This window comes from Mastigoproctus giganteus, chromosome 7 (assembly GCF_048544385.1).
Source record: "Mastigoproctus giganteus isolate SK-2022 chromosome 7, ASM4854438v1, whole genome shotgun sequence".
Lineage (NCBI taxonomy): Eukaryota > Metazoa > Arthropoda > Arachnida > Uropygi > Thelyphonidae > Mastigoproctus > Mastigoproctus giganteus.
Window position 1 is genome coordinate 94227550 of NC_143581.1, and position 23860 is coordinate 94251409.

At 38.5% G+C, this 23860-nt stretch overlaps 1 protein-coding gene across 3 annotated transcripts in view; it reads right to left on the minus strand.

Annotated features, from left to right (window-relative positions):
- Nucleotides 1-23860, minus strand: part of Pmm2 (phosphomannomutase) — a 117185-nt gene that overhangs the window by 20702 nt on the left and 72623 nt on the right. For all 3 annotated transcript variants that reach the window (XM_090377018.1, XM_090377017.1, XM_090377019.1), the window contains exon 5: nt 19960-20059. In XM_090377018.1, coding sequence (XP_090233144.1) covers nt 19960-20059 — 100 coding nt within the window. The remainder of the gene's footprint in view (nt 1-19959; nt 20060-23860) is intronic.

Consider the following 23860-nt stretch of genomic DNA (forward strand, 5'->3'; position numbering starts at 1 on the left):
CTCACAAAATATACTGGGACCATGCTATAATAACGGACAAGACAATGCCACACAAAAGGCCAGACATAATCGTCATTGACAAGAAGGAAATGGCTACGTACCCGGATGGTGTTGGCACCGGCAACCTTCAACAGATAATAAACAAGTAATGACCATTTCAATCACAATGTCAACCACTAGCATGGTGTCAAAGAGCCTCCATAAGAAGCTACAAACAACAGGCCAGAGAACACTTACATGATCCTGAACACTTGTAGGCTAGTCAAAGAGTTGCTTGACCAATAATAACCAGACATAACAACTATTGCATGCTCCTGGTAAACAGTACTCATTATGGGATGGGGAAAACCCATTAGGAGAAGAAAGAGATGATAATGGCAACAAAGAGACACAATAAGCCCAGTGGTTATGATGCCAGACCACCAATGTAATGGACCAGAGTTCAAATCCTGCCACAAGAAAAAAAGAAAAAAGTGAGTCACTTCATTGACAAAAAAATGGATAATCGATTCTACCTGCTCCAAGGTTGAAGTGATGGCTGAGGCAAGGTGGCAACATCTGGTGTCACTACCAATAACTACCACCCACCAGTGGATTCAAAAGCCAAAGCTAAACAGGTCCACTTCAATTGCTGAATGAAGATGACAAGTAAAAATACTAAAAATACTGTATTGAGCATTGAGAACAATAAAGTTGTCACTTGCATTCCGATAAGTAAAAATCTGTGTAAGCATATACGCAAAAGATGCAAGGAAAAATTGATCTCCAATGTGGCAGTTATGGGGCAAGCCTACAAGAAATACTGCAACCCGTACATGGCCTGCATATAGCACTGCAAGGCCTTCAATTCTGTATCTCATAGCTGGCTGACTGAGACACTGAAGATCTACAAAGTCAACCTTACACTGACACACCCTAGAAGCCACCATGATGAAATGGAGGACCACCATCAAGACTGAAGATAAGACTGACTGTTATCAAAAAAGGAATCGTCCAGGGAGATGCTCTGACCCTACTGTGGTCCTGTCTGGCACTCAACCTGCTGTCTACCATGCTCAACAATAGTAAGTGTGGATATACCCAAAAATATGGGAGGAAGAACCTGTACACCCTCTCTCACCTGATGGGTGATATCAAATTCTATGCAACAACTCCGACAGCTACTCTGAATCACTGAAGAGTTTAGCACTGACATTAGGATGCAAATGGCCTAGACAAAAGCGAGACCCATGTATTGCACCAGAGAAATCCAATCAACTGAAATTACGAGCTGAATACCAGTGAAGAGATTAAAGCCAAGACAGAGGAAGTGGCCTACAAATATCTGGGGGATGATGCATTCTTAACAGTTAGAACACAAGGAGATCAAGGCCGGCCTCACTGAGAAATACCATCAGAAACTGAGGAGCATGCTAAAATCAAGCTGAATGGTAAGAACACAGTGAGAGCCATTAACAGCTGTGCAGTCCCAGTACTAACATACTCCATCGGGATCATAGATTGGACCACATTGAACTGGAGGAAATTATAAGAGTGAGCAGGAGAATGATGACCAAAAGCTGCCAATGCCACCTGAGGCCACCATGGAGAGACTGACTACAGCCCCAGAAAGGAGGTTGGTATTTGACAGAACTCACTGAACAACAGAAGGTGATTAAGAACTTGAGGGATTACTTCCTGGAAACATAGTGCCAACCTACTAAGCCATAACACACACACACACACCGTTCAACCCCAACAAGGAGATCCTATTTACAGGCAGAAAGAAGAAACAATGACTAAATGATGGGCAAAGAAGGCACTCAATGGCAGACACTACAATGACCGCCATTAAGACTATATAGATAAGATTGCTTCTAATGCATGGCTGAAATGTGAGAGGCATGCTCATCATTCAAGACCAGGTAATCAACATCAGGAACAACCAAGAAGTACAACATCCAAGGACCTTGGAGTGACAGACAACATGTGCTGATGATGCCACCTGGCCCCAGAAACAATCCAGCACACCACCATGGTATGGATCACACAGGCGGAGTACACCCATATACACAAACAGGTCACCAAAATAATACATCAGAAGGCAACAAACAACAGTTAATCAAAGAAAGTGTACCACATTACAATTACAAACTCCAGGTCATACTATTGACCATTACCCACAAACTATACTGGGACTGTTCCATACTAATGGACAAGACAATCTTGCACAACAGAACCCTCACTGACAAGAAGAAAATGGCTACCTACCTGATTGACTTAGAGATGCCTGACAGCAGCAACCTAAAGAAACCTACGATGAAAAGATCAGAATGTACACTGAGTTAAGACAGCAAGTCAAAGAAATGTGTCATGTGGAAGAAGTAATGTCCATCCCGATCACTGTATCAATCACTATTCTTATGGTGCAAAAAGTCTCCATAAGAACCTACCTGCAATAGCAAAGAGCCAGGATCCTGAACACCTGTGGGACAGTCAAAGTTCCTCGATCAACGGTTATAATAATAATACTAACTGGACATATCTAATCACCCCATGCACTTGGTACTGGTACCAAGTGCATGGTGGTTGGTGGAATCATAGGGTGGAAAAGGTCCTACAAGAAGAAAAAGTCATAATGATAATAATAACAAGAAAAAAGAAACACTAACAAGTACAAGTACTACAAGCTGGAGCAGGTGAAGCAGAAACAGATGAGATCGCAATATCCAAAATAGAAGATGAATGAAAGAAAGTCTTAGCAAAATCTGAACGAATGGACCCAATGAAGACCCACTTCATACCGAAGCAGAGACCCAACAGAGTACTGTGACAAGTCACAGTCCACCTCAATAAGTGAATAATACTAGACTATCTCAACAACAACAATGAAAGAACACTAGACACCATCTGAACAGCCATTTACTGTGCCACTGTAGCAGCCACCAGGGTGAACGGAAAGGAAACCAAAGACCATCATAACACAAAACGCAAAGATAAAGAACCACCAACCTGGAAAAGAAAGCTATAGTGAACATGGGCCAACTGACTCAATATAAATGGGTAACAGAAGTAAGAAGCTGATCAGAAAAGTGAAGGCCATTCCCAAGAAGAACAATATCCACAGCAAACACAAAACCTATAACAAGAGGAACAACGAATACCTTGACACCTTCAAGCAGACCCTCCTGGCACTCAGCAAGAGACTTCGCCGTTGCAAGGAGAGTACCCAGAGGAAAACAGAGAGCAGGATATTTTATGAAAACGAAAGCACCTTCTACAGGAAAATCAGACAAGAGAAAGAGGAAGGTAATGGCCCCATGACTAGAAGGTACTTGAGAAGCCTGTGGAGCCAGCAAACTGACCATTGTGCATCTTCGGGAGGAAGATGCACAATGGTCGATTAGGAAGTCCCACAACTGACAAACCCCAGGAATAGATAATATCCACAACTAACAGTAAAGTTAAGCTGCACACACACACACACACACACAGGCACATAACAGTACAGTTCCACCAGATAATAATAAGGCGCCCTTAACAATTCCAGTCTCTGACTCAAGGAATCATCTACCTGATGGCTAAGACAAAGACAGCACAAACCTGGCAAAATACAGGCCAATCATCTGTCTCCCAACCATGTACAAGATCCTGACCAGCTGCATAATTAAAAAGATAACAGACCACTTGGAGAGCCAGAACATCATGGCCGAACAGCAGAAGAAATGTAAGCAGATGAGCAAAGGATGCAAGGAGAAATTGACCACTGATGCTGCAGTTATGGAGCAAGCCTATGCAAGAAGCACCACAACCTTTACATGGCCTACATCGACTACTGCAAGGAATTTGATTCCATGCCCCACAGCTGGCTGATAGTGACACTGCTGATATACAAAGTCAACCTGACACTAACACACTTCTAGAAGCAACCATGGCAAAATGGAGGGCCACCTTTAAGGTCAAGAACACCACGACCAGACTGATACTCATCAGAAGAGAAACCTACCAGGGTGATGCCCTGAGCCCACTATGGTTCTGTCTAGCTCTCAACCCAGTGTCCACCACGCTCAATAACAGCAAGTATGGATACACCTTAAAAGAAGCGAGCAAGAACCTGTACACCCTCTCTCACCAGAGGTACATGGATAAAATCAAACTATGCCACAACAGAGAATCTACTCCAATAGCTACTCTGGATCACCGAAGAGTTCAGCACTGACATAAGGATGCAATTTGGCCTAGAAAAATGCAAGATGCATGGACTGCATCAAGGACATCCAGTTGACAAAATTACCAGCCGAAGAGATTGAAGTCATGACAGAGGGAGAGACATACAAATACTGAGGATGATGCAGGCCCACCAGTTAGAACATAAGGAGTCAAGTCCCACCTGACTGAGAAATACCATTAGAGGCTGGGAAGCCTGCTAAAAATCAAAGCTGAATGGTCAGAGCCATAAACACTTATGTAGTCCCAGTACAAACATACCCTTTTGGGATCAGAAGAGGAATCTTCCTGGGAGATGACCCGACCTCATTGTGTTTCTGTCTAGCACTCAACCCACTGTGCTGTTGTTAACCCCATTCTCAATAACAGCAATATAGATATACTCTAAAAGAAGGGAGGAAGAACCTGTACACTCACTCACTCACTCTCTCTCTCTCTCTCTCTCTCTCACACTTGATGGACATGGATGACTGCAAACTCTATTTAGCAACCAAGAATCAACTCCAACGGCTACTCTGGATCACTGAAGAGTTCAGCGCTGATTTCAGGATGCAATTTGGCCTAGACATATGCAAGACTCGTGGATTGAATCAGGGAATTCCTGTGAGCTGAAACCCAGTGAAGAGATTGAAGCCACAACAGAGGGAGAGACATACAAATCCTGGGGAGGATTCATGCTGAACAGCTGGAACACAAGGAGTTCACGGCCCATCTCACTAAGAAATACCATCAGAGACAGAAACCTGTTAAAACCAAAGAGTTGAATGACAGGAACATTGTCAGAGCTATAAACACCTATGCAGTCTGAGTACTAACATACTCCTTTGGGATCACAGATTGAACCAACACTGAACTGGAGGAGATTATGAGATTGACCAGGATAATGATGACCAAAACTGCCAACACCAAAACCCATTGAGAGACTCCCCAGAGCCCGGAAAGAAGGGGTGAGAGGGAGAGGTTTGACAGACTTCATTGAACAACAGAAGGTGATTGAAAACCTGAGTGATTAGTTCCATGATAACACAGACAAATAGCACACACCACGCAACTTCAACAAGGATCCCACTCACACAGATAGAACAAAGACAGAAAGATGGGAGAAGGCACACCATGGCAGCCAATGCAATGACCTAATCAAGGACTATATAGATAAGACGGCTTCCAACGCATGACAGAGGGAGAAGCTTATGAGTAGGAAGCTTTTCCCGAAGACTGGAGGATTCATGCTTGCCATCCAAGGCCAGATAATCAGCCCAGGAATTTCCAGAAATACATCTTAATGTGACAGATGACACATGTCAATGATGCCACCTGACCTCAGAAACAATTCAGCACATCACTGCAGGGTGATCACCCAGAATGCTCTCTGAGACATGACAAGGCTGCCAGGATAATAAAGTCAGGTCTCCATATTTGCGGGGGTTATGTATCAACACTTCCTGTGAAAATCTGTACTCTTGCCCAAATAGCCCTGGATGTTTTCCATGTATGCCTAAACACTTACAAAACCATTTACAATTAACCAAAAAATGTTTAAATGTGTTTAAAAGGTTTTAATTGTGTTTTTCAATAATAACTAACCTTTTAGACCTATGTTTTGAAAATACTGTATCAAAATTTTATCACATAGTTAAGAACAAGGCATGCACCAGGGTATTCACTACAGGATTCATTACTCCTAAGTAACAGGGGTCTCAGATGCTGGAGGAGGAGGAGGGTTGGCTGATGTCGAGACTTCTGGTCCACAAGTAGGCATTATGTAGAAGTTGTCCTTTTCAGGAACGTGATGGGAAGCTGCTGCTGCTTCTTTGTTTGAACTCATTGAATATGGCTGTGTATGGTGTAAAATATCATTGAGGCTTTCCAATGCACGAATCATGTTGTTGTAATATTCGTAGAAGTCCACAAGGCATTTGCCGTCACGCATTGCCTGCACTGGGTTTTCCAAGTCAAACTTTTCTTGGCATGGTTTTCCTCAACCTTGTCCTCATCCTCAGAGTTGGAAGAAACAAGCTCGTTGAGTTCATCATCCATTAGTGTTGTTGCCTGTCCCTCAATTAAATCATTGATGTCCTCCTCCTCCAAGTCCTTGAAACCTATGCCCCTTATTCTCCTGGCCAACTCCATTATTTCTGTGATGGTTTCCTTGCAGTTTTCATCTGGAATGGTTTGTAATTTGTCTGGACTGAAGTCATGCACAATCTTGGGCCACAAGTTCTTCCAACAGGCATTTACAGACTTGTCCTTGATGTCTACTAGCAAGTATTTTACTAGGAAGAGACTGTCAGCTATGGTGAAGTCCTTCCAAAACTGAATAACATTGAGGTTGTCATAGCTGTCCATGGCCTCAACAATTAGGTCCAAATTTATCACACCTCTTCATGGGGTTGGCCTTAAAGGCCTTAATTACCCCCTGGTCAAGTGGCTGGAAAAGGGAGGTAGTGTTAGGGGGTAGAAAGACTACCTCACAGTCTTATGCATCACTTGGGTGTGGTGGGGCATTGTCCAGCAGGACTTTAAATGGAAGCCCCTTTTCCTCCAGGTATTCCTTGACTTTGGGGATGAAGCAGGTGGAACTAGTTCAGGAAGAGGTTCTTTGTCATCCAGGCTTTTGCATTCCACATCCAGTACCTAATCAGTATATTCTTGTTACATCCTCTTGTGTTCTGCATGTGGAAAATTAGGCCAGGCTTTGTCATATGACCTGCTGCATTGCTGAAAACTAGCAGCATAACCTGATCTCATGTCACCTTGAATCTGAGGCCTTCTCTTACACAGCTATATAGGTGCACAGAATAATGCCATCTCATCGGCACTGAAAACCTGTTCGGGTTTATATCCCTTCTCCTCAATGAGCTTCTTGAGTTGTGCAGGGTAGGCCTTAGCAGCCTCATGATCAACTGAAGTAGACTCACCTGTAATCTTTATATTACAGAGTGAATAATGCCTCTTGAATTTCTGGAACCTTTGCTGGCAATGAAAGTGGTTTCTGCAGTGTTGCTGGTACAGGGGGTGTGTGCTTAAACTGTTGTAGAAAACGAGGGCCTTAGCAGAAATCATACCAATGTTCACAGGCAATTTTTTCTTGTGCTGGTCTTTGATCCAAATGAACAGTACATTCTCTATTCTTAACATCTCTTTATCACGTACACAAGCTGCATATTTAACAATAAGAATTTCACCAGTTTGCACTGTCTCTCTGATCTGTTTCTTATGTATCATACGGCACTTTCATTGATACTAAATATATCGATACTGCATACATGAGTCCTTCTCAACATTAATCTAGAATCCGCACCTACTCGTTCAAATTATCACTTTCTTGGCCCTTTTAGGCTTTTATCCATCACTGGAAGCACTTTGTTTAGAACCCATGGGTATTCTTCTAAGCATAGTAATATTTTAAGCACAAGTAGCCTAACACAGACACACACAACACATGGTGACAAGCCATTCTACTCAGATGACACTCACTGTGAAACTGAAGACGTGTGCCTCACCATCACTCAGGGTGAATGCAGCAAGCAGCAGCGAAATTTTTAGTATGATAAATTTCGCAACCGCCAATGCGAAAACACGAATAGGGAGACATGACTGTACATCAAAAGCTAGTGCAAAAATATCAGTTGATCAAAGAACGTGTACTATATGACATGTGTGAACCCCAGGCTGTAACCCTACTCACAAAATATACTGGGACAATGCCATAATAATGAACAAGCCGATTCGCACATAACCCTCAATGGAAAGAGGGAAATGGCTACCTGATTGACATAGTGGTGCCCAACACCAGAAACTTCCAGAACACCTATGAGGAAAAATCAAGAAAATACACATAGCTAGGACAGGAAGTCAAAGAATTGTGGCATATGTAGTAGTAGTAGTAGTAGTGGCATGTGATGCAAGAAAGCAAGTGTATGAGCTTATGCAGCATCAGCCAAAAAAAAAAAACACACACCATTCCCTCCAAATGCCTGTCCAGTTCCTCCTTAAATTTATTTAACTTGTCAACTTCCACGACAGATCGAAGTTTGTTCCAGCAATTAACCACCCGCTGGCTAAAGGCAAATTTCTGCACATCTATTCTACATCTCTCTTTTCTTAATTTGAATTTATGCCCCCTTAGGTTCGTAATCTGAACAAGTGGAAGGATCCCATCAGAATTGAGCTTGCTCAACCCATTCAAGGCATTATATACCTCAATCAGATCACCACGCAGGTGCCTAGTCTCCAGCCACTGCAATTTGCAGAACTTAAGCCTCTCTTGGTAAGAGGATCCCTTCCTTCTCCTCACTAATCTTGTTGCCCTTCTCTGTACACGCTCAAGTAAATCTACATCCTTCCTACAATGAGGCCTCCAGACCTGTACGCAGTGCTCAAGGCGTGGCCTGACCATTGCCTTATACAGAGGGACAATCACCTCCTTCTCCCTGCTAGCAAAATTCCTATATATCATTGACAAAACCCCATGACCTGATCTGGCAGCCTGTCTGCATTGCTCAGAAAACTTCATATCTGACTGCACAATTACTCCCAGGTATTTTTCATTTTCTACCACTTTAAGTGTAGTATGACACTGTTGGTACGTTTCTCTGGGGTTACTTCTACCCATATGCAGTACTTTGCATTTGTCAAGGTTAAACTTCAGTTGCCACTTCTTAGCCCATCTGCCCAAATTATCTAGATCCTGTTGCAGTAGCACACTGCCATTACTGTCATTAAGAACCCTGCCAACCTTTGTATCATCTGCAAACTTCGATATTAAGCCTGATATACCTTCATCAATATCATTGATAAATATACAAAACAAAAGTGGACCTAACACCGAACCCTGTGGGACTCCACTAATTACATTAGTCCAAGAAGAGCAGCACCCATTGATTACCACCCTCTGTCTTCTCCCACTTAACCATCCTTTTATCCATTGTAGCAACTTACCCTTAATACCATTCTGCTCCAATTTGTACAATAGTCTTCGGTGCGCAACAGTGTCAAAAGCTTTCCTTAAATCCAAATATATGATATCAAAATTATTTTTTGCATCCAGTTCCTTTGTAACCACATCATAATATCCAATCAAATTTGTCAGACAAGAAATGGCCATCCCACAGTGTCAACCACCAGCATGGTGGTAAAGTGCCTCCATAAGAACTTAGCAGCAATAGACCTCACAGAGAACACTTACATGGAACTCCAGAAAGCTGCAATTCTTAACACCTGTAGAACAGTCTGAGATTTCCTTAAAAATTAATAGTAACACGACATAACAGCCGCTCCATGCACCTGGTACAAGTATACCCATTGTGGGATGAGGAAAATACCCAGCGGGAGAACAGAGATGATAACAATACAATATATTTTTGTTTGTTATATCTGAAATTTATTACATTTCCAACTTGTTAAGTATTAGCAAATCCTTATCAACAAGTTGCTGAATTATATAATACAAATAACAAATTTAATTACATTCTTAGCTGGTCTCCCATTGAAAAAAAAAAAAAGGAGGGGGGGATGATCATATTGATCCCTGGTTTAAAACATTGTGGTACATATACAAGTATTAAATACAATCTAATAATGCACATATAATAACATACATTAATATCACATTCATCCCAAAATGGAATGGGGTTTTTATTTGATTATTTACCATTTTCTACAAATTGGAGAAATTAAAATACAGTGCCTGAACATGGCATGCCTAAACCTGAAGACTTTGGATCAAACTCTGAGAGGTGGAAATTCTACTAATGGAACTGCACATTTTGTTACATGGCTAATATACACCTGCTAAATTTTATGTGTGTGTGTGTGTGTGTGTGTGTGTGTGTTTTTTTTTTTTTTTTTTTTTGATTTGGTAGTTGTTGGCGCATCGGCTTCTGTGGCCATATTGCACCTCCCAAGGTTTTTGCAGTACTTTGATCCAAGCCCGAGGCGGGAATCGAACCCGTGACCTTTGGGTTGCCGGGCAGGTACTTTACCCACTCGGCTAGCCCGGTCGGCATGTGTGTGTGTGTGTGTGTGTGTGTGTGTGAGTGAGTGAGTGAGTGAGTGAGTGAGAGAGAGAGAGAGAGAGAGAGAGAGAGAGAGAGAGAGAGAGAGAGAGAGAGAGAGAGAGAGATACTTAACCAAACATGCTGTGTACTAATACATACATTTAATTCATCCAAGAGAGACTGCCACTGTCAAGTACATATAATTATTGTATGATATGATATTTTAACCTTCAACGTTCAAAGAAATACCTAGTTGTCATATAGGTATTTATATCAAGTTTTTCTTATGAACTGATCACTTAATGCTAAACAAATAATGTGATGAGATATTTGTTCATGTAATAAGGAAATGCAATAGTTTGTACCGTTATGCAAACTATGGCATTAATCCAAATTTTGATTGATTTAACATTTCTTTGCCTCTCAAAAGCATGCCTTGGTACAGGTATGGTGGTTTTAAACTACTTTCTTAAATTGTTCACAATTTTAAATTTATTAATTCTGTATTTAAAAAAATATTAATTTACAATTCTATTTAAAATTTCTATTTTTTTAATTTAATTTTATTTATTTTATTACTTCATGACAAATAGTCTGAGGATTTGTAAATTAATCTTAGTTTGCACTTCATGTTCATAAATTTTAGTCTCTTTTGCCACCTGAAAAGGATATCTTGTAAAAGTACATCCTTTATGTTTTGTATTTATAATTATGAACTTTAATGATCAGTCAAAAGTACAAATTGTACTTTTGACTGATCATTATAGTACTTGTACTGTATACCTCGTCAGTCAAAACTGCTGTACTTGTACTGTATACCTCGTCAGTCAAAAGTACAAATTGTACTTTTGACTGACGAGGTATACAGTACAAGTACAGCAGAATCTTGATTTACCGGGACACTTTAAGACTCCAAATTAAAAAAAGAAAAAAAAAAAAAAAGAAAAAAAAAAACACCGACCAGAAATCATAACATTCAAGTAATAACTAGAATAGGTATAAACAGGTGTTTTGCAAGTCGTAAATAAGCAACAAGAAGCGGCGTTATAAAGTCATCATTGGGAGATTTATTATCTTGCAACCCCCGCTGCCTTCACACCCACTGCTCAAAAAAAAACAACAACACATGTTTAGATTGTTTTAGTGCATTGCTTTGATTGTTGTGTTCCATCGCACCACAGAAAGAAAAATTTTATTTGTTATTTGTCAGGGATATTGAAATTTTTTTTTTTTTTTTTTAGAAATCGTGAAAATGATGGGTAAATGCAAACAAGTTGCACTTTAAATTAAACAAAAACTTGAAATTATTCAAAAGTTTGAAAACGGTGTGTCTGTTAAATCTTTAATGAACCATTATAATGTTGGTGACCAAACTAGACGCAACATCAAAAAAAATATATAAAAATAATGGGAAGCATCGTATTGGACACGCAAGCAATGCATGGTAAATTTTTTATCTATCACCATATTTTTTACGTAGGTTGCTGAACATTTTTGGATACAGTAAGTCCCCAACTTACGTAACTTTGAACTTACATTAATTTTTTTTAACTCAAATTTTTTTTCTTTTTTAGGATTGTAAAATTTAAAACAGTAAAAAGATAAGCAATCAGTAACGGCGATCACGGCACGCACAAATTTCACAAGCGAGATATGGAGTAACAAACTTAAAAATAGGAATGAAGAGAAGAATCTTAAATTTATTTAGGTTTGTTTTATATGACAGAAGATTTGTGAAAGGAACACACATTTCACCATAATAATGTTGTTGTTGTTGTATGTTTTACGGTGCAACGGCAGCTATAGGCCATTATGCGCCAAACAATGGTAGGAGCTAACAGGCGTTATTAAAAGTGAGATATGTGCATTATGTGAGATTTAAGCATTGTATTCTGTCATAGCATTTTATCCTTTTTAGGAAAGTGAAAACTGCATCAATATCAGATCTGTCATCTAATATTTGTTGCAAAGTAGGTGTGATTTGGGCTGCATAGTTTAATAAGAAGGTGGTCTGCCGTACTCCATTATAGAGAGAGCAGTCAACAATGATGTGCTGGACTATGATTTGAGCATGGCAGTTCGGACAAGAAAGTGGGTCTGAGGAAGAGAGAAGATAAAGGTGAGTAAGGTGTGTATGTCCTATTCGTAATCTTGCAAGTGTGACTTCTTCCTTTCGGTTCGAGTGGAAACTAGATGTCCAAGACTGGAGTTTCGGTTTAATCCGAAGGAGTTTGTTGCCCTCTTGGTTTTTTCCAGGTGGTTTGCCAGTAATTCATACTTCGCTTTGTTATAAGACTTTTATAATCGGTGAAAGGAATTTTGAAAGAGTCATCAATTGGTTGCACAGTAGATTTGGCTGCATGGTCAGCACTCTCATTGCCCGGTATGCCAACATGGCCCATAATAATGTAAAATCCCACAGAATTCCAGCTATCGGTATTATTGAAAATGCAATAATACCGATAGCTGGAATTCTGGAATTGAGTTTACTACCCATTTATAATGAATTGCACTAACAGAAAGCCCAATAACCCAGAAGGTGCAAATTGTTTTTATTGTTTTATGGTGGTAACCTCCACAAATGTGTTTTAGTAAAATGTGAGCTCGCGTGTGGTAATAATAGTGAGCTTTTGCCTTAACCCTGTGAAGTTCTTTAAAGAAAATTTGATTTTGACCATTATCATGGTGCAGACTAAGAGAATAAATGAAAGCGGTACTAGTAAATCTATCAAAAAAACGGAAAGAATCGATTTGGATCAGATAGTTAAAATATGGATGTTTGAAAATGGTCAAACGTTAACAAGTATCGCACGGAATTCAGATTTGTCAGTGAACAGTGAACACAATAATAAAGGACAAAGCCAATACAAGAAAGTATCAGCACCAATGAAGTCAGCTATAATAACCAAGGCTACGAAATACATATCAGTTTTTACAGTAAAATAGCCTGCATTTTTTTTTTCCCTTTTATGTTTTCTTTTGTTATGTGCCACTCAGGCTACTTCACCACTGCCCTCAGATAAAGTTTTTAATTGAACTAATTAAAAATATATAACTATTTTTCTATATATATAACTAACTAATTGAAAAATATAACTATTTTTCTTCATTCTTATGAGGATATTATGTGGCATTATGCTACTATATCTGTGATATGCCAATTAATTTTGGCATATCACAGATATAGTAGCAATATTTTATTAGTCATTCCCGAGTTAAGTAAAACTCGACTTACGTAAGAAGTCCTGGAAGGTATGTCAGGGACTTACTGTATTTTTGGATTAACCGGGAAATTGATTATCCGGGATTTTTTTTTACCATTTATCCCGGAAAATTGAGAGTCTGCTTTACACAATACCTCACTTAAAGACAGAGTTAGTTTATTCAAAAACAAGTTAACTGAAATATTGTTAAGTGAACGATTTGTCCGTACATTTGTCCATGTTATGAAGATAGATGTGTTCCTTGAAAAAAAAATTTATGTAGTGAATTTTAAATATAACAGTTATTAAAATACAATACAGTAACAGTGAAATAAGTAGGTTTACCTATTTTGCATAAACTAGTAATAGTAATAGCCTAGCTATATAACAGTGTAATAATAAAAGAGAAAATGAAATTGTAGATAGTTGGTTTGTTTAATGTGTAATTCCCATTAGGCATATCATTATGAAAGAAAGGATAATTGTTTAAAAAAAACCCCTTTTGTTGCTGTTTTTATTAATCATAGTTGGTCACAGATAATGAAGAATCTGTTGTACATGCAAGCGATTGAGGTGGTTTAAAAATAAGGCTATGACATCTGTTTACTGTTCTTTTTATTTTCATACAAAGTTGGTAGTATTTATATATATATATTTTATGTCTCTGCCAACTCTGCTACTGATTTGTGGCTTCATTTTTCTCGAAAAGATGGCCACTGCAGCTTCAAAGTGGATAAAAGTCTTTTGCATGTCCTTGGCTGCTATTAATTTTCAAGGCTGCAAGATTAGAATTTCTTCAACCTTATCTTGCATTCTTTGGCTTTCAAGTTCAGGGAGTTCTTTGGTAGTCAAATTTTCACCATGTGATCTGAGTAAATTAACTACATCAGCTTCCTCAACAATATCCAAGCTATCCACTTTTGCAATTTATATATCATGTGCTGGATCCAAGATAATTTTGTATACAAGTAGGCCATAGTTTTCTCCAGGATCAATTCACACTTGATACACTATCTACTTTCTATGCTGCTTCTTCAATTCGTGAGAATTTTGGATTAATTTTAAAAGACCTCTTAAAATGAAATCAATAAATCAATCAAGTAAATACAGAACAAGTAAAAACAACATACACACACCTTCTACTTACCAAATGATTCTTCATTTAGGCAAGAGATATTACAATGATGCTTTATTTGCATTCAGCTTGGGTGCTGCTATTTGGTTGTGCACTGTTTTTAAGAAATTATTTTTAAGATGTCATTATAACAAGGTGAGAGATGTGATTTAATGTGAATATAAGTAGTAATTTTCAAGTGTCATTTGAAATTTCAAGTGAGTTATCCTTAACAGTATAACAGAAAATTGTCTGAATCGACTCATCAACATACTTCACTTTCTGCAAAATAATCAATACTTTTAATCTGTATTATTATTTTGGCAAACCCTACTGTTCCAATATTATTGTATAAACAAAAAATATTATACATAAATTTAGGGTGGAAGTTTGAAGAGTACATGAATGGTACACAGTATAGCATCTTTGTAGGTTGGAAGTAGACTATGTTATCATTGGCATTAGCATTAGCATTAGCAGAGGCATTTGATGCAAGAAAGCAAGCTTATGCAGCATCAGGCAAAAAAAATAAATAAATAAAAAATAATCACTTCCACTTCACCCTCTGTTCGTTCGAAATACCTGTCCAGCTGAGCCTTAAACTTATTTAGGCTATCAACTTCCACGACAAGGGATGGAAGTTTATTCCACCAACCAACCAACCACCCGCTGGCTAAAGGCAAATTTCCTCACGTCTATCCTACATCTGTCTTTTCTCAATTTGAATTTATGCCCTCTCAGGTGATTATTCTGAGCAAGAGGAAGAATCCCATCAGCATTGAGCATGCTCAAACCATTCAAGGCTTTATACACCTCTATCAGATCACCTCGCCAGTGCCTAGTCTCCAGACACTGTAATTTGCAAAACTTAAGCCTTTCTTCATAAGAGCACCCCTTTGTTCCATTCACTAATCTTGTTGCCCTTCTCTGTACTCGTTCCAGCATCTCTACATCCTTCTTGAAATGAGGCCTCCAGACCTGTATACAGTACTCTAGGTGTGGTCTGACCATTGCCTTATACAAGGGAATAATCCCCTCCTTATCCCTGCTAGAAAAATTCCTATATATCATCGACAACACACCATGAGCTACTCTTGCAGCCCGTCTGCACTGCTCAGAAAACTTCATATCTGCCTGCACAACCACCCCCAGGTCCCTTTCATTCTCTACCGCTGTCAGTGTAGTACCACAGAGTTGATACGTTGCTCTGGGGTTGCTGTTTCCCATATGTAGTACTTTACATTTGTCAATGTTAAACTTCATTTGCCACCATCACCATCTAATGCTTGGCTAAGTATTGGTACTTGATTTCTTAAAAAAAATCATTCAGTAATGTTTTCAACCGTGATAGGTATTTCTTCACGAACTGTTATAAGTACTTCAGCACATCTTTGAAAGAGAACAAATTATTTCAGCCAGACCAATGGCTTCCTCACATTCACCATAATCTTCTTCAACTTGGTGTTAGAAATCTGCATAGCAGCCTTGCAGGTGGTAATGGACTTTAGATGTCAGAGCTAAATAATGGTGGAAGGAATTTCCATTATATTACTCATTACTTCTGTTCCCACGACGACAAGTAGTATTATCAACAAACAATAGAATCTTCGAATTTTATTTCTTTAGATGCTGGATCACAGTTTTCATTCTTCTGAGACTAGTTATGCTTCTTCTTTTGGCTTCTGTAGCCAGGTGGGCAGGAGCAGCAGTGCATAGTACACGTTTCTTGATTAGACCGGGGTTTGAGCCCGTGACCACCAAATACGGAGGATGCGGAAAGGTCAGAGAATGACCACCACATATCCCTGGAGCAATATGACCTTAGTTGCTAATGCTCCTAAATAACAACAACAACTCTGTGCATCCTTTGCCAAGTATTTCTTGTAATCTGCCTTCGCCTGCCTACCCTCCTTTGTAACTGCATTACAGACTAGTTTATATCTGCCATAGGCTTCTGTCTCACCTGATACTTTATATGCATCCCATACTCACATTCTTCTCTGCCACGAGCCTCATTAGTTCATCTGACATCCATTTAGGCCTAAACCCTGAATAGTATTTCTTAGTTGGAATGAAAAGCCTAGTAGCCTCCAAAATTAAGTCCCTGAAGGCTTCCCATTTAGAATTCAATGTTAAGTTGATCCCATTGTACAGAATTTAAAAACTTCTGAGACCCCTGTAGTAACCTTTATGAAAGCAAAAGCCTTTCCCTTTAGTCTTGATGGTAGTTACATCTTTAAGTAATTCCTGCACCAGTACATTGTGATCACTGTCACCCAGTGGTTCCTTTATCTGCAAATTCTTAATGAATGAATAATTACTGCTGATAATCAGATCAAGAGTATTACTCCCTCTGGTTGCCTCTCAAACATGTTGCTATAGAAAACAGTCATCCAATAAATCCAAAAAAGTCTTGCTACTGTGTGAGTGAACAACCCACAAATTCCATTCAATATCTGGAAAGTTAAAATCGCCCATTATAAGACATTCTAATTTACTGGCACACTATTTCTCTGCCCAATTGCTCATTATACTCATGAGATTTATTAGGCCTATAACACACACCTACTCTCATTTTTCCTTTTCCAGTACTTATGTCACACCAAACAGACTGAACATTGCATTGCATTGCATTGTCCACCAACATAAATTGGATGCACTTCCTTAGATTTTGTGTGTTTCTTAACTAACAGCATAATGTACACATTGTTCTCCCAAAATTCCAATTCTGCACAGCTTATATCTGTGTGACACCATGTCTCTGATATCCCAACAATATCTGCCTTTGATGACTTGACTAGCACTTCAAGCTCATCAAATTTATTAACTGTACTCCTAGCATTGGTGTACATGCAAGTATACATGCACCTGTTTCTACTCTTAGTTACCCTAACACAGACTGCCGACTGGGCTAGCCAGGTGGGTAAAGTGCCTGCCTGGCAACCCAAAGGTCACGGGTTCGAATCCCGTCTTGGGCATGGATCAGAGTAGAAAATGCAAAAACTTTGGGAGGTGCATTATGGCCACAGAAGCCGATGTGCCAACAACTAAGAAAAAAAACATAGCCTATGTATTTATTTGTTCCACTACGACTCCTGGAAATCTCAATTGCCTTGCTTTCCATGCTGCTGCTCATTCCAATAGAAGAAGTGCAAGAATCACTTTTGCCTCTGCCTGCGGGCACTGTTAACCTTTTAGTTTGTGTATCCCCCCCACAAGCTAGCAGTTTTCCACTCACCTACCATTGCCTCGATAGCATCGGCAAATATTCTTGCACCCTTTCTATTTAAGCGTACTCCATCCCTGTTGAAGCAGTCTCTCCTGTCAAGAAGCACAGACCAGCTAAAAAAAAAAATTTTACCCCTTGGGCCTTGCACAATCTCTCCATGGCCGAATTGATTGACAAAGCTCTCATCTTATACTCCCTCCTATCGTGTCTGGGCAGAATTGCAAACACTTTCACATTCAACCGGCGTCTCCGTAGCCAAGTGGGCAGGAGCAGCAGTGCGTAACACGCGCTTCTTGATTAGACCGGGGTTCGAGCCCGTGACCACCAAATACAGAGGATGCGGAAAGGTCAGGGAATGACCACCGCATATCCCGGAGCAATATGGCCTTAGTTGCTAATGCTCCTAAAAACCAAATAACAACACATTAAACCCTAACTCACGCTTTTTTTTCCAACATTTCCGTACTTGCTGAGTAAAGCTGCAGATCTCTTACTCTTAATGTCATTAGTTCCAATGTGTACAACAATATCACCTTTTGTGCCCTTGAAAGATATCTGCTCTATAACGTCATCAACTTTTGCCCTTGGTCCTGTTCCACCTATCCTTCTTGCATAGTATATTCCCCATCACCAATATATGGATTTATGGTCTGGGAAGCGGATACATTTGTGTGTAACAGGTAGCAGCTGTTACAAACAAAAAGATAACAGAATGTAAGTGGAAGAAGAATACAAAATTGTACAGAATATACAGAATAGGTCTTGATGGGTGAATTGATGGTTTTCTTATCTTTAGTACTGCTTGAAAATGTCTTTTGTGCATAATTCTAAAAGTTTACAGAAATACCAGAAAATCTAAGGAAAGAACAACAGGGATTATTTTTTTCAGAGGAAAGATGTGCTACTAAAAGAGGGTAAAATGAAACCCACCCAAATCATACATTTACTTCACTTAAATGTCATTGGGACCACTTTTCTGCAATATCAAGGCAATATGATATTTCTGAAGTTTTTAAAAGCAGTGTGCAATTCTTTTAAAAATTTTAAATGTATAGTGGTTCTTCATAATGAATTAATTGACCTTGAAAAATAGAACTTCCTCTTTTTCCCCATTTTCATTATATAACCATGTGAATCACATCAAAAGCTTCAGAATGACCAAACTGCACATCTTTACAAAGATGAGCAGATTTGGAATCTGCTCATCTTTGTAAAGTTATAGACTTTAAAATTTGGAATTTTTCACAAAATTCCAAATTTTAAAGTCTATAACTTTAAAATTTTACTCAATAAGTTAATTTAATGCATATGAGTCTTGATGCATAATAATCTTAGCAAAAATTGAAGAGTATCAATGTCATGAGCTTTGTTTAATTGGCATGCAGTAAACCTTCAGTGTTAATGAAATGCAAGGTTTCTTACTGAAAGAATCAGCCAAATGTTTTGTAGTCATTTGATAATGGACAACCTGAATAATCTGTTCCAAAGGTCATTCTGTGAATGCATAGCCACTCTTGTCTCTATTATTTGTGACCCCTCTCTCCTTTCAGCCACTATTCTTCGATTATTCAAATAAGAGCCACCCTGGAATATCTGACTAGAGCAACTGCCACCTTAAGACCATTGCACTACCAGCTGTGTATTAATAGTCACAAAATGTAACTAAAACTCATTTGAAGTTCATAAAATTGCTTTCTTTGCTGGTGAACCGAATGCAGCAGTGTACTTTTATTATTTAGTCATGTGGTACAAGGAAGCCTGAGGCTTATGCTGAACCAGCCAAAAAAAAAAAAAAAAAAAAATTCCCGAGTTACCCTGAGAGAGAGAGAGAAAGAGAGAGAGAGAGAGAGAGAGAGAGAGAGAGAGAGAGAGAGAGAGAGAGAAGTAGAAAGGAATCACCAAGAAAGAGAAGAATGATGATATCCAGATCAGGACCCTGGGTTTGCCAAGCCCATACTCACCAGATGTGAGCCCCTGGGGTCTGTGCATTGCTGCATTTTTAGTTCTTTTAAATATGTAACACTCACATGAAAGTGTTCATTTGCCTAGATATGTATAAATATGCTTAAAATGCATATTTATATATATATCAGTGCTAAAAAGTCACCAAGGGCTATGTAATCTCTTTTTATTATTTAATGATCATTTCATATCATAAAGTATAAAATTATGATGATTCTATTTATATATTTATTTATCAACCATTACCTTATCATACCAAGCAAACTGTTCCCTTTCAATCTGTGAGCAGCTTCTTCCAACAGGACATATATTGATAAGTCCATTACGGAACTCAATGAAGTTGCCTCTAATTGAATATGAAACACATCAGTTAAAATTAAGGTTAAGAAAAAGCTCAGCATACTTTAAGATGCATGTATTTTATTAATATTAAATATAAAAACATTACATTATTATTATTTATTAAATTTTAGGATGGCAGCAACATAGGAATTACATTACGTAACAAATTTTCAAAGTTTATGTTTATCTGCATTTCTTGGTGTTCCTTTAGGAATTCAGGTATCCTTCAGAATCAGCATACCCAATTTTATAAAATAAATACCTTTTTTTTTTTATTTACCCAATTTTTTAGTTTTTACTTTTTTTAAATACTCAGTTTTTAGCTTTTGCAGAGCAGTAATGGTTTGCCAGGAAATGGTGGGGGACAAGTAAATATACAATAATACTATGTCAGATTTATTAACAATGCTTAACTTCTATACAGAAGAGTATTAATTAACTGGTTAATTAATTATATTAATCTAAAACTAATTGCTGATGGAATGGAAGGCTGTACTATGTGTGATGCATATGCAAACCTGACAGCTGGACAACGGCATAGACGCCAATACTTCATGGGTGGTGCCTACATATAAAAAATAAAAAATAATAATAATAAAAAAATATTGTAGTGGATACAGCCACAGGAACTGGCCTGGGGTCTTTCTGTGTGACAAACAGTGAACTAAGTGCTCTTAGATATAGTGAGATTGAGGCAGCAAGCTTGATTTTTCTATTTGTTTGCTTAAGCCAGATTAGGTGCCCTACCTATGTGTTGTCTGGGAGGGGCTGATAAATGGGCATTGGAGACATACTAATTGGTAGGCTTAAAGGGGTGGTTAACATTTGTGTTAGTATTTTCATGCTTGTTTCAAAGCTGATTTGCATTTGTTTTTAAATTTGAGCTGAAATTTTGGATTGTTTATTCTTTTGATCATATTGTCCTGTTGATGAATCAACCTACAGATGATTGTAGACACGTTTATATACACTGTTTTACCTGTTTATTTGGAGTTTTGTAACATTTTGTAGAGAGTTGTGATTCTCACAAAAGTTTTGTGCAATTATATTTATTGTTTTGTACTAATATGTCTAGGAGATCAAATACAGTTCCTGGACTCTAAAAACCAAAAATTAGCTAGAAGAAGAAGCAATGGACAAAATAAATCCAATGCATTTAACACAGCAAGACTGACAGAAGGTGATAGAGGGTAACAGGAAATAGGGAAATTTTAACCGAATTGATAAACAATCCATCTCAGCTGCAATAGACTTGGTGCACTACCTACAGCATCTCCTAGTTTAGTGAGATCAACATCATTACCTTCTTCTTATGAGACTGAGAATGGAAGACAGTAAAACATACTGAGAGGGCCATTCCCTTAAAAGGTAGAGGATGAGTACAGTGGCTAAAAAAGGAATCTTTCTTGGTCTTGATATTACTGCTTCCTCTTTAATAAAGAGGTTTTTTTTTTTTTTTTTCCTTAGTTGTTGGCGCATCGGCTTCTGTGGCCATAATGCACCTCCCAAAGTTTTTGCATTTTACTCTGATCCAAGCACGAGGCGGGATTCGAACTCGTGACCTTTGGGTTGCCGGGCAGGCACTTTACCCACCTGGCTAGCCCAGCCGGCTAATAAAGAGGTAGATCAGGATTAAGAGATGTAGAAACAAATAACAGAGACTATTATGTTAATGAGAAAAATGCATAGCAAGTTACTAACAAAGTGTAAAGAAGACTTTCAAATTTATGTAAAGACCGAATGCGATTGCGATCCTTGATAAATAAGATTGTAACTGAGAAAGTATAATTTCATACCAGTTCTACTGTTATTCCCGTTGTGAATTCCGAAGGTTCCATTCAGGCAGTGTTGAAAGAACTTTCTCCAACTTGTGGGAAAAATAATGAGGTTCAGGAACAAACTGAACAAGGAAATGAATATTAATTCTATGAGCAGAGTGAGTCTATAATGGAGAAGCTGAATAATGCTAGTTCATTAATGATCTTGTATTTTCCAATACATTTTTTACAGCAGTTTATCAGTTACTGCTGAGTTTGCTTTCTCCCATGCTAATCCAATATTGTATTAGACTATCAGGGAATTCTACGTTTACTGAAGCACATGGGAGTAAGTTCACAACTGAACTCCAAAAAGCAAGTAGCTCATCATGATAGTAGGCTTTCAAGGCTCGAATAATGTCCTGATCCATGGGTTGAATTAGTTCAATTGTGTTCTTGGGCAGAAATGCAACTGAGATCTTGCCATCTTTTGATTTCAGGACATCAGCTGAAGGATGAGCTGGGCAAAGTGTAAAGTGTTTAGGGTCTGATGGCAACAAGGGTGTCCCCCATCTCCACGTAGTATACATTGTCGTGTGTTACAGTACACTGTAAAGGCCAGAGATTTAAAAATGTATGGATATTGTTAAGTGTAGTGCCGTGTACCATTGTTCATCTAGCCATTTAGCTGTTGGACCACTGGGGCCCACTGTTGCCCACACTTAGCCCTGTGGAGGCAGACCAGGTACACAAGTATTTTAACTAAGTACTCTGGCAGGTCCTGCCACCTAGTTTCCTGATATTTCAGTGGCTAGGACCTAAAAACAAAAATTGAAAAAAAAAAAAAAAAAAAACTCAGTAGGACTGAGCACTAAAAAGGTTAGAAGCCGAGAGGAATACTTGTACAATGGAATTTGAAAGTTTTTTAAATTTAGATTGTGTGGGGTTACGCTGTGAAAGTGAACAGAGTAAGGGAGAGACTGAAGGCTGGGGGAGGAAAGAGGAAATAAGCGGTCGATAGAAAAGGTGCTGGAGCTATCTTTATAAATCACAAATAGAGATTTCATGATAACTATCAGGGAATTCAACGTTTACTGAAGCACAATGGCTTTAGTTAGTGATTTTCAGTCTTGTTTGCACACTGTAATTCTCTCTTTTTCGGTTTTCATGCTCCTTTTTTTGGGTGCCTTTTTAATATCAGTGACTTGCTGGGAAGAAGTTTATAGTACAGCGCTTTTTATCACAGCCATACAATTGTTCATCTGTGAACTCACCACCTTGAATCATATTATGCAAAAATCCAGGAAACACTTCTGCTGCAGTAATGCCGCCAGATTACCATATGTTAACCTACAAGACTAACATGATATATACCACGATGAAGCTTCCATCTCCAAAGCCACCCTTCAGAAGCTTTAAATGTATCATCATCTGCACCAAGTAGCTTATGAAATTTAAGTGCCTGTGCTTTCAAAATTAACCCATTTAATAATATTCCACTACACTTCTGTAGATACCACTTGTATAAGCACTGTTTTTCACAAAGTCTAGTTTTATTTCTTTGGAGACCTACTTCATCTTCTACAGAGTCTATGAATGAAAGCAATTTTTCTTCCTCTTTTATCCAACTGTGGATGCTCCTTCTGCAGTTCCACACTCACAAAATATACTGCATTTATTTTGCCACTCTTAACTCTTTCAATAATCTTTAACTTTATTTAATGCATATTTATTTCTGACAACCTAGAATTCAGTCTGTGTTTTGAGAAAATTATATCAAAACCAAACTGTCTGCTTTATCCAAGTGCCAAAGTGAAGTGATGTGATTTCTCCATAAATAACTTGTCATTTCACGTATAGTTTTGTCTCCAAAACTATTATATTATATTAATTTATATTCTTTTTTTCTATTATAAGTGTAGCTTCTAGTCAAACAAAGAATATCATGTGCTGCTGGTTACAAAAATTTACTTTATAACTAAATGTAATGCACTTGATGGATGGTAGGTGTATTCCCCTCCAGAGAGAGGATCAGGAGATAGAGATAG